The sequence below is a fragment of the Gopherus evgoodei genome, chromosome 8 (genome assembly GCF_007399415.2).
Source record: "Gopherus evgoodei ecotype Sinaloan lineage chromosome 8, rGopEvg1_v1.p, whole genome shotgun sequence".
NCBI classification, from domain to species: domain Eukaryota; kingdom Metazoa; phylum Chordata; order Testudines; family Testudinidae; genus Gopherus; species Gopherus evgoodei.
This window is the reverse complement of record NC_044329.1, coordinates 85,542,573-85,558,053: the sequence shown is the minus strand read 5'-3', so window position 1 is coordinate 85,558,053 and position 15,481 is coordinate 85,542,573. Positions and strand designations below refer to the sequence as shown.

Sequence of the window (15,481 nt, the reverse complement as noted above, 5' to 3'; positions counted from 1 at the left end):
TAGTGCCACAATGCAGCCTACGCTGATCTCTAACTTGTAGCCTTTCTGTTCCTTAAAATGTTTGCTTTGTTTAATTCCATTGACGCCCCCCGTGAATTATTCTGTGTTAATGTAACTCTGGACTCGGATGTAGATATATATATTTTTTTCAAAGTGAATATTAGGAAGTTGTAACTTCAGCTTGCACAGTGGTAACACCAGGAGTAGTTACAACGGTGTCACAGGAATTATCCTATTGGTAACCCCCAGAAGGTTTGATGAATCAGTCCAGATGAGCTTTACCATTCAAGTGCTTATCCTAATCTTGTGATGTCTCATTATCCCTTCCCATTTTTTTATCTTTCCTCTTACTACTTCCCAACATCTATCCCCATATTTCCAAAACTACTTCTCTCTGATGCCCAACAAAAATGCATTTATCAGTTCTAGTGTTCTTTCCCTAATGGGCTGTGTGTGACTGCTCTATATGAATCTTTAGTGCTCTGGGCCCTTTGTGGCACTTAAAAACACAGTGCTGGCATGTAAAATGCTTGAAATCCCAAGGTTTGCAAATTGCAGTTGGCCCAACATAAGAGTTCGACTTATGTTAGAGCCCCTAGGAAGGATTTCAGAAAGGTCGTCTAAGCCTTTTGGAGGTTTAGGTGAGGGACAGGGGTGGCTCTGTTTTTTGCTGTCCCAAGCATGGCAGGCAGGCGGCATGCCTGCAGGAGGTCCGCTAGTCACACGGATTTGGCGGCGCGCCAGCGGGTCGTCCGGTGGTCACATGGATTCAGCAGCGTCCCTGCAGGAGGTCCGCCCGTGCTGCGCCATCGGCATCCCTGCCGCCGAATTGCCGCCAAAGCTGCGAGACAGGCGGACCTCCCACAAGCGCGCCGCCCCAGGCACGTGCTTGCTGCACTGGTGCCTGGAGCCACCCCTGGTGTGGGAAGAGGTTACTGATCCCTACATTTCAAACGTAAAACCAAAAAAAGTTCTTGTTCCTGTTCTTTTTTTTAATTGTTCTTGTTCTGAACTGGTCTCTTTTCCCTATCCCTTCACACTCCAAATCTTTAATTGTCACAAGATTTTTGTTTTTTAAAAAAGCTATGAAATCTCATGGTTACTTCCATTCTGTCCATGAGAGAGTAACCATGGTTGATAGTGTGAGATTTTGTGATAAAAGTTATAGCTCTCTCTCACACATGAATTTGATGTCTCACCCTTGTATAGTGTATAGCATACTAGCTTTTTCATGTCTTGCTGGCCTTCATAAATACATAGCTACCTTGCTGACCATGCATATTGCTAGAGCTCCCTGGGTTCTGTGTTCATGGTCCTTGTAACAAAATCCTTTATGAGAAACTTCTTTCGTTTGCCTCTCAAAATTCATATCTATTGCTGATATTTTTCTGATTCTCTTCAATAAAAACGATCTTTTGGGATGCCCAGGTGAATCTCCATTAAAAATGGAGTTCTAAAGAAATTTGATATGCATTGCTTTGTCCTAAAATTAGAGTGTTATTGATTGAATTACAGAGAAATTGAGAGTGCCCTACTTGACATTTCTCTCAATTATGCTGCACAATATATGTTGATATTTTGATTGAATAACAGAAGTCAGCCCTTGTAGGATTAATAAGCACATCAGAAGGCACTACTTTCTACATCTATGCATGACATTTTATTTTAAGCCTTATTTGGACTCAGGAATTCAATGGAAAAACATTTAAAAAGTGTTTTATTCTCTCTCTCTTTTGATTGGACTTTGAAGCATTTGTTTACTTCAGTAAGCCCATCTGTCCCTGAAAAGCGTACAGTTGTACACAAATGTACTCAGAGCAGACATGCCGTTACTGATTTTTGTTATCCATGTCTTTTCACAACTGCCCTACTATTACTGATTCTACGCAGGTACAATATTGCTCTTTGCTGAGGAATAAGCTCATGCATCATGGTTCACAAATGGAATCATCTGAAAGTCACTATCAGAATTGTGGCAACCTAGAAATTCTGTTCTATTTACTTTGATAAGTCCATAACTACAAATAGCAGGAAAATATGTGTGTTATCTGAAGATGTATAAATGAACAAGGCTAGGAAAAATACCATTCATTTCAAAAACATTAACCAAAAAAAAAGTTTCTAAATTGTCCCCTGAAGAAATATTAATGGGTTCAGTCAGTGCTGTTCTCATATAATACCACAAGTAATGTTGTTAAATGAAACCAAAAATCCACAACCTTTTGTGGAAGAAAAAATATGTTTCCTAGATAATACTGTAATACTGAAGGTGTAATAGCTGTACAGGTAGTTTTCATATGCTTCTTTGGTAACAACAGATACTGTTACAAAGGAGTGGTAAAACTGGCATTGTCCAGGTCGTTTATTGAAACTGAAAAAACATACTTCAAAAGTCCCACTGACAGTGTGAACTGGTTTTTATGGCTAGTAATTATTAGGAGGCTATTTACTGGCTGGACTTTGGTTGTAACACCCTTCATGTAATTACATAATCTATTCCTTTAAACTTCTTTGGGAAAGAATTGCTTCAGTAATGTAACAACTCTGCTAATCAGGTTTGTTTCATGAAGCACTTTCCTTTAATGGTTTGTGTGGTGGTGGAGATGGTATTTGTTTTCAATGCTTGGTATGATTGTCTTTACATACTAGCTTTCTGTTTCGGGCTTAGTCGATGATGCTGGAGAATGCCTGAATGAGCTAAATGTTAATTTTTTTTCTTCTCTTTTCTTCTTGCTTACTGTGCTTTTGCTTCTTCCTTCTAGATATTTTCACTTGTTCCTTTTACTCTGATTTTGCAGTTCTAGATTGAGAAGTTACAGTATTCTCAAGATTAACATTCTGGGGGGGGAACCCCAAGGAAAACTAAAGGCAATGAGCCGCTTCACTTACCAGAAAGAAAAACAGAACACTGACCTGGGGATTATAAGCACGCGCCCACACATGTGCGCGCACACACACCCACACTCCCTACTTGTGTATAATATATATTAATATTTCATTAAAAAAAAACAACTTGGTAGGAATATACATTGCATTTGGGAAGGGTATGTATGTCATGCATTAGTGAAATCATTCATTATTTATTCAGGTTCACTAAGTGAAACTACATGCCAACATATCGGTGTTGCCTCCTTAATCTACTAAAATGATTGATCCATGTTCACTTATGTAACTTTAGAATCTTTCTCCTGCTAGGTTTTCCTGTTGTCTGTTTCTCTTTATCCAATATAGTGCAGTTCTTATTCTCCCTATATTTAGCGTCTGTTACTAATTTAATCTTAGATTAATAGTCAATTTATGTTAATCTTCTTTCTCTTTTCCTTGCACTTTTTTATTTTTCTTCCGATGCTTAAAATAGAAGTGGAGCAAAAAGGTAAATAACATATACAGTCCAAACCCCAGCTCCTTGTTATGTGCCTTATGGATGTTAACCTCCTCCCTTCCCCTACCCACAACACTCTGATATTATGATAATCAGCAGGATCTCATAAATACACCTCATAAAGAAGTCGACTGTTTGCAGTAAAGAGACTTGGTTGCTTAAAGTAGGTGGTGGGATATAGTGTCTGAAAAACTTGGGGCTGGAGGGGAGATTCCCTTACTTTCTCTCTTTCCCTCTCTTTCTCATCCTTGGGTACTTTCGTGTTAATAAAAAGTCATCTTGCCTGGCTTCCAGAACCCTCTCCATAGCATGCCTTGGTTACAGGGTTTCCTGGTCTGTTTCATTCATTGCTCTGGTTGTGTTTTGTTTTCTCTGCTCCTAATTGCTTTCTCTATATATCTGATGATTTGTTTTGTTTCTTTATTTTTAATCGAGGCACCTCCTTTTTCAGCCTCACCACTTCTTAAAGTTCTAAACAATTTGATGTGATTTTTTTTTTTCTGAAATGACCTACCGCACTACTACACACCAGTTAAAAGCTCTGGAGCCTAAATGCTGTATTCACTAAAGTCTAAGGTGAAAATGCAAGTGTAGCTCTACATTTTTAGATGTACATGTGTGCTATTGAGCCTTGGTCTGTACTAGTGAAAACAGTTCCCATCCACTTTACATACTGGTACAATAAGAACATGGTAACTTTAAGAAAAGTGGATGATAAAGAGTGATAATTGCAATTATTATACAATTAAATTAATCTTTTCTTCTGGACACAATCATTATGACCTATCTAGTCTGTTTGGTTGCATGAATGTTTTAATTTGACATAATTCTTGTCTTACTTCTCTCTGTGACTGTTAGTTTTTGTTTGCCCGGGGACGTTGAACGCAATTGTGGATTCACCGTCTTTATATGAAGCTGAACAAAAGGCAGGTGCTTGGTGCAAAGATCCTCTCCAGGCTGCAGATAAAATATACTTCATGCCATGGACTCCATATCGCACTGATACTTTGATAGAATATGCTTCTTTAGAGGACTTCCAAAATGGACGCCAACAGACAACTTACAAACTTCCAAATCGAGTGGATGGCACTGGATTTGTGGTGTACGATGGTGCTGTATTTTTTAACAAAGAAAGAACCAGGAACATTGTAAAGTTTGACTTGAGGACTAGAATTAAAAGTGGAGAGGCAATTATCAACTATGCTAACTACCATGACACTTCTCCATACAGATGGGGAGGAAAGACTGATATTGATTTAGCAGTTGACGAAAATGGTTTATGGGTAATTTATGCGACGGAACAAAATAACGGAATGATAGTTATTAGTCAATTAAATCCATATACTCTTCGCTTTGAAGCAACATGGGAAACCACATATGACAAACGGGCAGCATCCAATGCTTTTATGATATGTGGAGTCCTCTATGTAGTCCGATCAGTGTATCAAGACAACGAAAGTGAAAGTGGCAAGAATGCAATTGATTATATTTACAACACCAGGTTAAGCAGAGGAGAATATGTAGAAGTTCCCTTCCCCAACCAGTACCAGTACATTGCAGCAGTGGATTACAACCCAAGAGATAACCACCTGTATGTGTGGAACAACAACTTCATTCTCCGATACTCTCTAGAGTTTGGCCCACCTGACCCAGCCCAAGGTAAGCATTTGCTTTTACTTCTGCAATCCACTTGTATCATCGTTACTATAATGCATATTCAGACATTTTTGTGTATAGATCTTGATTTTAAGCAGAAGGGCAAGGCTTTCTTAGGTGCATGGCAGTGTTAGTTTATGTTGGTATGACACACATTGAAGTGCCTACTTTGTAGCTCTAAATCACAGGAGAGTTATTTTATTAGGAATAAATGCTTGTATTTGTGTCACCTTTACTAGAAGAGATCTGTTGAAATAAGATTATTTCATTCATTTTGAGCAAGAAACCTGTTAGCATTTGTGCTTTGCTTCCCAACTTTTAAAATGATTACAGTATACCTGCAGACCTTTTAACTTCTTGAACCAGCAGTTGAAAGAGATGTGTGCTAGGAAGTCCTGGGGGGACTGATGTGCAATTCCAGGTATAAATGTTCTAAAGTTTTTCCATCCTGCTTGCACTGTCTCCAGTATCTGTTTAAATAAGATTATTCTACACCTTTCTAGCAGATTATGACATTGTAGAATTACACATTAGTCTTCCAGGTAAATCTGTAACAATTGCAGTCAATCTGAAATGAACACAACTATCTGCATCAGCACTCACCCTCCCCTCCTCTCCCCAAAAAGAGGCCTTTTGGGACACAGATCTCATAAGAAATGACTTCCAACAAGTATGAACCACAAGTTAATACCTAGAGGTAGAGTAAATTCATGAAGAACTACTCTGTGTGGAACATTTTGGCAAGGGGTATACAGGGAGAGGGAAGAATTTTGACATGCTTTTTTGTCACTGAAGGCAAATGTTTCACTTCTCATGTCATTAATGTGTACATTTAGTAACTTTTTTTTCCGCTTCAGAAAGTGTTACAGTAAGGTCTTGTCTACTATGCACAAAAGTTTTACCACTTCAGTTATACCAGTATAGTCAAAGTGGTACCATCCCCACTAGTGCAAACACAGTTATATTGGTATAAAGGTGCTTTTTACCAGTATAGCTGTTCTTAGTACGGGAAGGAGAACAAGCTATGCTGGTATAAGGTACCTTCGTACTGCTATTACTGCGTCCACACTAACGGTTGTACGGGTATAGCTATTTCAATTAAAAAAAAATCCCACCCCCTAACTGATCGGTACAAAAACTGCATGTAGAATTGTAGACTAAACCTTAGATTGTTTTGGGAATGTTGTAATATGTTGTAACTGGATGCTACAGAATGTTTAACGATGATGGGGTCAATTGGAAAACAGATCCTGGTTCTAAGTATTTTATGGAACTGGGGCAACTGCCCTAGTGTTCGTTTCACTGTAGGAGACCTAGTCAAACAGAAGGTGAGTGAAGCAAGAGCTTGAAAGGGAGTAAAAAGCTTTTTGAGCTCCTTGCTAATACTACTCTTCCCTTCCTTATATAGAACACAGTGTTAGCTACAGAGTTTTCACTGTTCGTCCATGAAGGTATCTTTAGAAAATTTTGGTGGTGGTTTGAGAGTCTCTATGTAATTATCCTGTTGCAGTTCTAAGCTCAATGGAAGACAGTGAGTGTATATTGATTTTTAATTTTATTTTACTACAGACACACAAATCTGTGTACTTGTTTCTCTTAGCGATTGGCTAAACAAGAAGTAGGACTGAGAAGACTTGTAGGCTCTAAAATTTCACATTGTTATGTGTTTTAGTGCAGTTATGTAACAAAAAAAATCTATATTTGTAAGTTACACTTGCATGATAAAGAGATTGTAATACACTACTTGTATGAGGTGAATTGAAAAATACTATTTCTTTTGTTTATCATTTTTACAGTGAAATAGTTGTAATAAAAATAATACAAAGTAATCAATGTACACTTTGTATTCTGTGTTGTAACTGAAATTGATATATTTGAAAATGTAGAAAAACATCAAAAATATTTAAGAAATTTTAATTGGCGTTCTGTTGTTTAACAGTGTGATTAAAACTGTGATTATTTTTTTGAGTTAATCGCATGAGTTAACTGTGATTAATCGACAGCCCTAATATATATAATCTAATATATAACACATACATATATACACATAAGAACTAAAAATAAATTTTACCTCAAGTCTCCTTCAATCTAAAGGTATATCTACACTGCAGCTGAGATCATTCTTCCCAAATTAGGTAGATGGATTTGTGCTAGTGAGCATGCTAAAAATAGCAATGTAGCCTGCACACCAACTCAGTCTACCCACCTTAGTGTGTATCCAGGGAGTCAGAGCAGTTTTGTACTCAGCTCGCCCGAGCTGCTGGTCAGACTACCCTGACAACAATGCGTATTTTTAGCTAGCTCCAGAAGAGCTAGCACGAGTCTGTCTATCCGTGCTGGGAAGCATGCTCTGAGTTTCAGTGTAAAGATACCCTAAGCCAGCTCCTCATAGTTAAAGAAACAGCACATTGAAGAGGGACAGAAGCTGCCTAGTATGAATGCTCTTTAAATACACAAAAATAAAGTGATAGAGGGATTAGGAAGACAACCCTTAAAACCAATATTTTGTTTGTATAAAATACTCAGATGACTTTAGTGTCGGCATAATATTAATTTAATCTGTGTAAATTGACCATCAGTTTTCTTATTACAGTACAATGTGATTTTGGTGTCTGCATGTGTAAGACACTTATTGGTAGGCTGGAGACTGGAGATCAAATTTTGAGATCATTGGGTTGACTCTAGGGTTGGTTGGGTTTTTTTGTAGTTGCACAAGATCATTTATAACAACTGTCAATGCACACTTTATATGTGGAACTCATTTCCAGAGGGTGTTGTGATGGTCAAATATAAATGGGTTAAAAAAAAGAAGTAGGTAAGTTCAGGGAGGATAGGTCTACCAATGGTTATTAGCCAAGATAGTCCACGCTCCACGCTCTGAGTGCCCCTAAACCTCTGTCTGCCAGAAGCTGGGACTGGATGTTGGGATGGATCACGTGATAATTGCCCTGTTCTGTTCATTCCCTCTGAAGGATCTGGCACTGGCTACTGTCAGAAGACAGGATACTGGGCTAGATGGACTATTTGTCTGACTCAGCATGGCCATTCTTATGTTCTTAACTGTCTATTCATAAAGTTGGGTGTTTCTACATCTTTTAACCATAGCACCTTGGTGCTTTGCTGCCTTGTCCTAAAATACCCTAGTATCCGGCATTTAATGATGTCATAGAGTTAGTGCTGCAAAAGCAGACGTCCTGGCTTTGACTTCTTCTGTTGGAATGGTTAATTTGGGGCCATTATGGAAAATTTAGCAATCTGTGTCACTTCTCTTTGGAATGGGAGCAGTAATGACTCTCTCTAATCCCTCTGTCACTTGTCTATCTGCTGTCTTGACTCTGTCAGTGCTTGGCTACAACATAACTTCCAAATGCTGAGTGTTTCAAAGACTGAAGTCCTCCTGGGTAGAAAGACTTCTTTGTCATATCTGACTCACACTCCTGAAGTCAGACATTCACATTACTCCAAAGGCCAAAAATCTTGGACTCGTTCTTGACCTCAGACCTGTGTTTTCCTTCTTCGGATGTCTTCCTTATGTATAATTCTGCCTGTTGCAATCTCTAGAATATTGCCAGTATTTGACCTTACTTTGACCCTTCCTTTGCTGAAACCCATATCTATGCTTTAATCACAATCCCACCTGTTGCAATGTCTATTTTACAATTTTCCTCAATTCTTCAGGGAATTCAGACTGTTGTGACCAAAGTACTCTCTTGCACCAAGAAACAGACCCATATCACATCAGCCTTTTCTCTCCTTCACACTCCCTTCCGTTGACTTCATCCTTTGTATGCTATTTCCCCCCTCTCTGCACTTATGGGAATTACTGTACATAGTTCTGTAAAGTATTCTCTGTGGTACCACAGCACTTTAATACTACTTATGATGGACTCCACATAACAACTGTGCAGGAATATGGTTTCTTGGCTTAAGAGAAAAGATAAGTTTTTAAAAAGTTGTATTCCTAACTTAGTAATAAAATATATTTTGACTTAAAATAACAAACAGATGCAACTCAAAACAAGTGTGTGAACCGTAGCAGATTCTTCTTTACTGCCTAGCAAGTCCTGTGGGTGAGAATACTGCAGTTTTTCTACTACACATATCACAGACACCCAAAGAATGCAAGGCAGAAGAAATTCAGGAATAAAATACTTTCTAAGTTGAAAGAATTAGGAGGAGCAGGGGTATTTTCAAAAATGGATATGTTGTTACACTGTAATGCTTCTTTGGCATCAAAGAGAAGGCAGATTCTTTTCTTAGTAAATTAGGGGAAGATTTAATCTATGTTCATTCCAATTTGCACTAACCGTGCAAAACAGTTCAAACTGGAGTTCATTCTCCTTATTTGCAGCATGTTAACTATCATTACATTTTATCAGATCACTGCAGGAAAATATAGCAGCTGTGGGTGTGTGTAGGGCACAAACCCTTATAGTGCCATTACCCAGGCCTTAAAATAATGGGAAGTTGTTGCAAATAAATCTTTATCACCCCAAGAATCTTCCAAGGAGTCATGCAGCAAACAGCTAAAGAAAATCAGATCTCTGCCATTATCTCATGCTGATGATTGACTGGGGAGTGGTCATGATGAAAGAGATGAGATAATGGTAGGCAATTAACCCAGTTTTCAACTGTAGCAATTTTGCCAGTTTATTGAAACCTTTATTATCATGTGCAGATATCAGTTAAGAACATGGTTATGCTAACTTTATGCTCTCAACTAAGCAGGATTGGCTGGGTTAATAGCTGACTGCACAACTTCTTAATACCTAGGTGGTGCAGGAAGTGTTGGTGATTTCCCGCAGTCAGTAATGAAACAATACCCCAGGTCTGTGCTAGGGGGCCATCTTTCAGAAAAAACGTAAAACAAATGTCCTTGCTACTTGTGGAGTATTTCAAATCCCACGGCACTGTTTGTGAGAATAGGAAGTGTTAACTCAGTGACCTAGCCAAATGGCAATGTGTCTGTTGTTATTTTGTTAAGATAAAATTTTCAGAAGTGCTTAAGTGACAGAAGCCTCAGGCCTGGTCTAAGCTCGGGAAATAAAATCGGTATAACTATGTTGCTCAAGGGTATGAAAAATCCAGACCTCTGAGCGATGCAGTTAAGCCAGCCTAATCCATGGTATAGACAGCGCTATGTCAACAGGAGAATTCGTCTGTAGACCTTGCTATCGCCTCTTGGGGAGGTACAGTAGATATGCCAATGGGGTAAGCTGTTCTGTCGGCGTAGGTAGTAGCTTCACTGAAGTGTTACTGTGGTGCAGCTGCAGTGGAGCAGCGTTTTAAGTTGTAACAAGCCCTAAGTCTTATTTTCAGAATTGATTTAGGCACGAAGGCAGCTACATCTCATTGAAAGTCATTGGGATTTAAAGCCAGATTTTCAAAGGTATTTAGGCACCTACAGATGCAGATAGGAACCTTGTAGAATTTTTAAATGTGCCTGGGCCCCAACTTCCATTGAAGTCAATGAGAGTCAGGCATTTCAGTGAGTTAGGCACTTAGATGCCTAGTGGAATTTTGAAAAGAAGTTATGAGCATATTTAGGTGCCAAAATACCTGTAGTAATCTGGCCTTTACTGTCTAAATTATGCTTTCCATTGAGGGAAAAATTATTATTTACTCCCTGCCTTAAATTGTTAGGCTATTCTGTTACATGGCACACTGTTATGCTGTATTTCACCCCAGTGGTTCCTACATTTTCAGTGGTGGAAGGAGTAATCCATTTGAGTAGAGGGGTCCGATCCCGGGATTCTACCAGAATCAGCCTCGATCTCCCAGTGACTATTGAAAGCAATCTGGGAGATTTTAATAGGCTGCTAAAAATCTGGTTAGCGGCGCAGCAAGGCTAAAGCAGGTTCCCTACCTGCCCCCTGGCTCCGCACGGCTCCCAGAAGCGGCCGGGATGTCCATCTCCTAGGCACAGGTTGGCCGGGGCGGGGGGCGGAGGGGAGAGGTGTCTCCATGCGCTGCGTCCACCCCAAGCACCAACTCCACAGCTCCTATTGGCCGGGAATCGTGGCCCTGAGTCTAGAAGCTGGAGGGACATGCCAGTCGCTTCCAGGAGCTGACTGAGGTAAGCACTGCCCGGCAGGAGCCTGCATCCCTGAGCCCCCTCCTGTACCTAAACTCCCTCCCAAAGCCTGCACCCCCAACCGCCTCCTATACCCCAGCCTTGAGCTCTCTTGGCCCCCGACCAGAGCCTCCTCCTGCACTCCGAACCCTTCAGCCCTCACCCAGAGCTCACTCCTGCACCCCAATCCTCTTACCCCAGAGCCCTCATCCCCTCCCGCACCCCAACTCCCTGCCTCAGTCTGAAGCCACCCCCCCACTATGAATTCCTCATTTCTGGCCCCACCCTGGATCCCATACCCACACCCTGAACCCTCAGCCCTCTGCACCCCAACCTCTGTCCTAGTCTGGTGAAAGTGACTGAGGGTGGGGGAGAGTGAGTGACGGAGGGAGGGGAGATGGAGTTAGCAGGGGCAGAGCCTCAGACAAGGGACGGGGCCTCATGGGCAGGGGCAGGGCAAGAGTGTTCAGGTTTGTGCAGTTAGAAAGTTGGCAACCCTATTTCAATAGTTTGAGTATTAATTTAAATTTGGTCTATATGTATAGGATATAAGTGTAAGCTAATTACCATTTACACAATAATTACATTTACCTCTTTTTGTTTGTATTACTTGTTTGTGCAGTCCAGTTTCAGTTGAACACATTCTCACAAATTATTTTTTTTTAAAAGGAAGTTTTCCTCCTCCCACTGCCACAAGTATTGTAGCACAGTCTGAAAGTTAAGACCAAACAAAATGAGATTTCGTAACTGCTTTAGTTTTGATGTGGGAGGCAAATTAACTCCCTACAGTCCTATCCCCACTCCTGGTCACAAGAAGGTGATTTTCTACCTGACTCTGAGGTGCAGTCCTGGGGTGTAAGCAGTTACTTTACAGCTATCACCTCCTCATTGTGAAAGTTCTGGTTGATGGCATATCAGGCTTACATGTTCTCTCCTTCCTAGTGCTGTAAAAACATTACCTAATAATGATGATTCAAATTAAGTTGCAATGAAAAAGAATAAACTCCAGTTTTGCAGCTAAATAGAAATCTTAGATTACATTGTAGATTAAATCCTCTCATAGTTCCTTAAATACAAAATGACCAGCCTTTTAAATGCTAGATGTTTTTCAAAAGTGATTTAGTGAATTGTGGTGTTCTTTTAACATTTTCTCCTGAAGGTGCTTCTCCTTTCCTGCACTTCCAACTCCATTTGGATTATTGTAGTGTGCTCTCTCAGATATGCAATTCCACTCAGGTCTTGAGAAAAGTATTTTGTAGATAATTTTTTAAAATAATTTTTATTTTTGTTATTTTATGTTATTACTAATTAGGGATTATAAATAATTTTTAAAATGTCTTTTTTATTACCAGTATTTGCAGATCATCCCCTTAAAAGCAAAGTAGATGTGCTGTATATTTTATTTTAATGGGTAGCATTGAAAATAGTCTGTAGCAAATCAGCTACACTCAGAGTTGCAATATGAAATTGTGTTCTCAAAATAGTCACCTCACTATTGAATTTCAAATATTTGTCATGAGTCCTTTTACTGATATTAGCTAGTTCCTATAATATTTAGACTATTCTTGTCCCAAAACCAAAAGTAAAGGTCTAATAACAGTTCTAACTGCAATATTGTTAATACAGATTTCATTGATTAAATATGTATTAATTAGCACTGTGTGTCATGGGATGTATAGGATAATAGTTATAATCTGTTCTCGCCTGCTCCATTCTCCTCTCTCTACCCCTCAGTACCTGATTCAGCAGCAGTTACTTGACAGTTCTTCAAGTGATTGTGATGCTTTTGACAAATGTTAATTGAGAAAGCACTGAAAGCCTGGCTGCATTGTAATCAAAAGAAAATTACAGAGGTTTCACAAGATGTCATGCAAATACTTACCAAAAAAAATAGACAGATTTGAATAGGTTTTTACTGCAGCTGAGTAGGCAAGAAGTTCAGCAGGATTACACAGTACTCAAACGGTACTCAGCAGGCAGTACTTAAACGTAAATAAATTAGACTGGAAATAGAATGCAAACTTAAGAAGTTTCTGATTGAGATGGAGAATAATGTCAGAGAGAATATCTTTGCATATATTGTTTTTATAAGAAATTTAGTTTGCTCTTTAAGAACTTGAAACTGAAAACAAATAAAAAATTGCCATGTAAATTTATACTTTAGCATGGTCAGTTGATAGTGTCTATAAAACATTTATCCATGAAGAATTGTTATAAGTGAATAATGTGAAGAAGGGTTTTAATAAAAAATAATTGTGTTACGTGAAATGTATAAATAACATTTGAGACTCTTAAAACATATTTTGAAAAATTCAAAAAAATCTGAAAGACAGCCTGGGTACTTTTCTTGTTTATACTTGCAGTTTAATTTAATTTCAAGTATGTATATTTTTGATAAATCATAGCCCAAGGACTTGAGGTGAAAATTCCCTTTGTATGATTAGGGTAAGCCTATTAGAAGTAAGAGGGGAAAAAAAAACCCAAACCCAACAACCCCCAAAACTGAAAAATGTCAGATCTGTTTGTTTCCAGTATGTCTGACAAAGTTGAAGTAAATACCTGTCCTTCATTTTAAATACTTCAGGGCAGGAGCTTGTCTTTGCTTTGTCTGTAAAGCATCATGCATACCTGTGGAGATGCAGAAATAACAAATGATGCAGCTGCATTCTTCCACTGGCCCTTATTGCTATCAGATGAACAAATTATAGTAGTGCGCATAATATTCATCGATACCAATATTATACTTCTGTAGCCTAATAGGACTCCAAACAGATCTGTTCTGTACTTCATCAGTACAAGGATTATTTGTTAGTACAGTCCATATATAGGTTAGCAGAATCAGTCGGTTGTGGGTCTCAAATCACAAATTATTTGGCCTAACCCAATGTTGTCTTGACACAGAAGATTAAGCCATGTATTTGCCACGGGCTTGAATTACTTGTTTCTTCATACCCTCTTTATATTAAAAAAAAAAAAAAAAAAAAAGTTAAAACCTGAGATGATCAAAAACTAAGACAACACATACATGCTAGGCTTTTCTTCTGTTGAGATCTAATCAAGCAAGAATGATGCTGAGTAGGAAGATGTTACAGTAATTAATTTCTTGCAAGGTGTAGAGTGGGTGACTTGATGTTTTTTAGATTTTAAAAAGCCTAGTTATTTACAGTGCACAATTTTTTGTTATTACACTGAGCTTGATTGTTTACAGCACGTTGATTTAAATTATTCTATCATACTGCTCTTTTTTAAGGTGATTAGAACGTGTTTAATTGTTTTATGTCTATTTGTCATGTACTGATCATTCATTACCAGTGCCCCTCGGCCTTTAGCAATGTAACTATCAATTTGTATCAGAGAGAAGGTGTAAACAAAATATACTGAACCATCATGTTAATTTGAGACTGAGAGAATTAAAAAAAGAGTAGAAACTCATTCAGAATTATGCTTAACGGTGACTGTACAGAGCGCAAAAGATTGATACGGAAATAAAGAAAAAAAGACACAAGAGAATCATGTAAAATCACATAACCTTTTTTTTACCTTTCTTCACTATTCTGAAGAACAGTTATTTTTATTACTCTTATTTTCTCCCTACAGTGCCTACTACCGCAGTGACAATAACTTCTTCAGCAGAGCTATACAAAACCACTGTGTCAACCATAAGCACGACTTCACAGAAAGGCCCCATAAGCACAACGTTAGCTGGAGGCACAAAGGAAGGAAGCAGAGGGCCCAGGCCACCACCAGCAGTTTCCACAACGAAAATTCCTCCTGTGACAAGTTTTTTCCCTTTGCCAGAGAGATTCTGTGAACCTGATGAGGCCAGGGGGATTAGCTGGCCTCAGACGCAAAGAGGAATGATGGTTGAACGCCCTTGTCCCAAAGGAACTCGAGGTATTGCCTTAAATAAAATCTTGATCTCAAGTAAATGTTTCAAAAGGAATGGACGACTTTCATGGCATTTTTTGTTTTAGGTAATCTCAAAGTGTCATGATTTTTGTTACTCGGAGTATGTCGTGTTTGTTTAGGCCTTGATCTATAAAAGGCATTTGATAATAGGTACAGAATGACCTCACACACACTTTTCAAGAATCCAGGGTAAAATTTTAGGTCTTTGCTTGAGAACTGTAGAGAAGTTTTCTTACAGCTGCCTTTCCCATTATGAGCTGCTCTCTGGATGATTTCTAGGGAAAATCAAGAGATTTTTGTTTCTTTGCTGTAAAAGTCTGATACTTTACCCTGACTTGTATATTGCCGTTTGTAATTTACATTATTTTCTTACATTTTGTCAGTTATTGTCAGTTGTTTCCACTAGTGTTATTCAAAATTTAATATAGAGTTTGGAGTTCATTGTAGCTGATTTCCTGAAT

At 38.7% G+C, this 15,481-nt stretch overlaps 1 protein-coding gene across 27 annotated transcripts in view; it reads left to right on the top strand.

Moving 5' to 3' along the window:
- ADGRL2 (adhesion G protein-coupled receptor L2) overlaps positions 1-15,481 on the top strand; it is a 487,569-nt gene that overhangs the window by 428,701 nt on the left and 43,387 nt on the right. For 20 of the 27 annotated variants that reach the window (XM_030572967.1, XM_030572966.1, XM_030572960.1 and 17 more), the window contains 3 exons: positions 3,359-3,373; positions 4,241-5,041; positions 14,709-15,005. In XM_030572967.1, coding sequence (XP_030428827.1) covers positions 3,359-3,373; positions 4,241-5,041; positions 14,709-15,005 — 1,113 coding nt within the window. The remainder of the gene's footprint in view (positions 1-3,358; positions 3,374-4,240; positions 5,042-14,708; positions 15,006-15,481) is intronic. The other 7 variants (XM_030572973.1, XM_030572969.1, XM_030572964.1 and 4 more) reach the window with 1 other exon arrangement.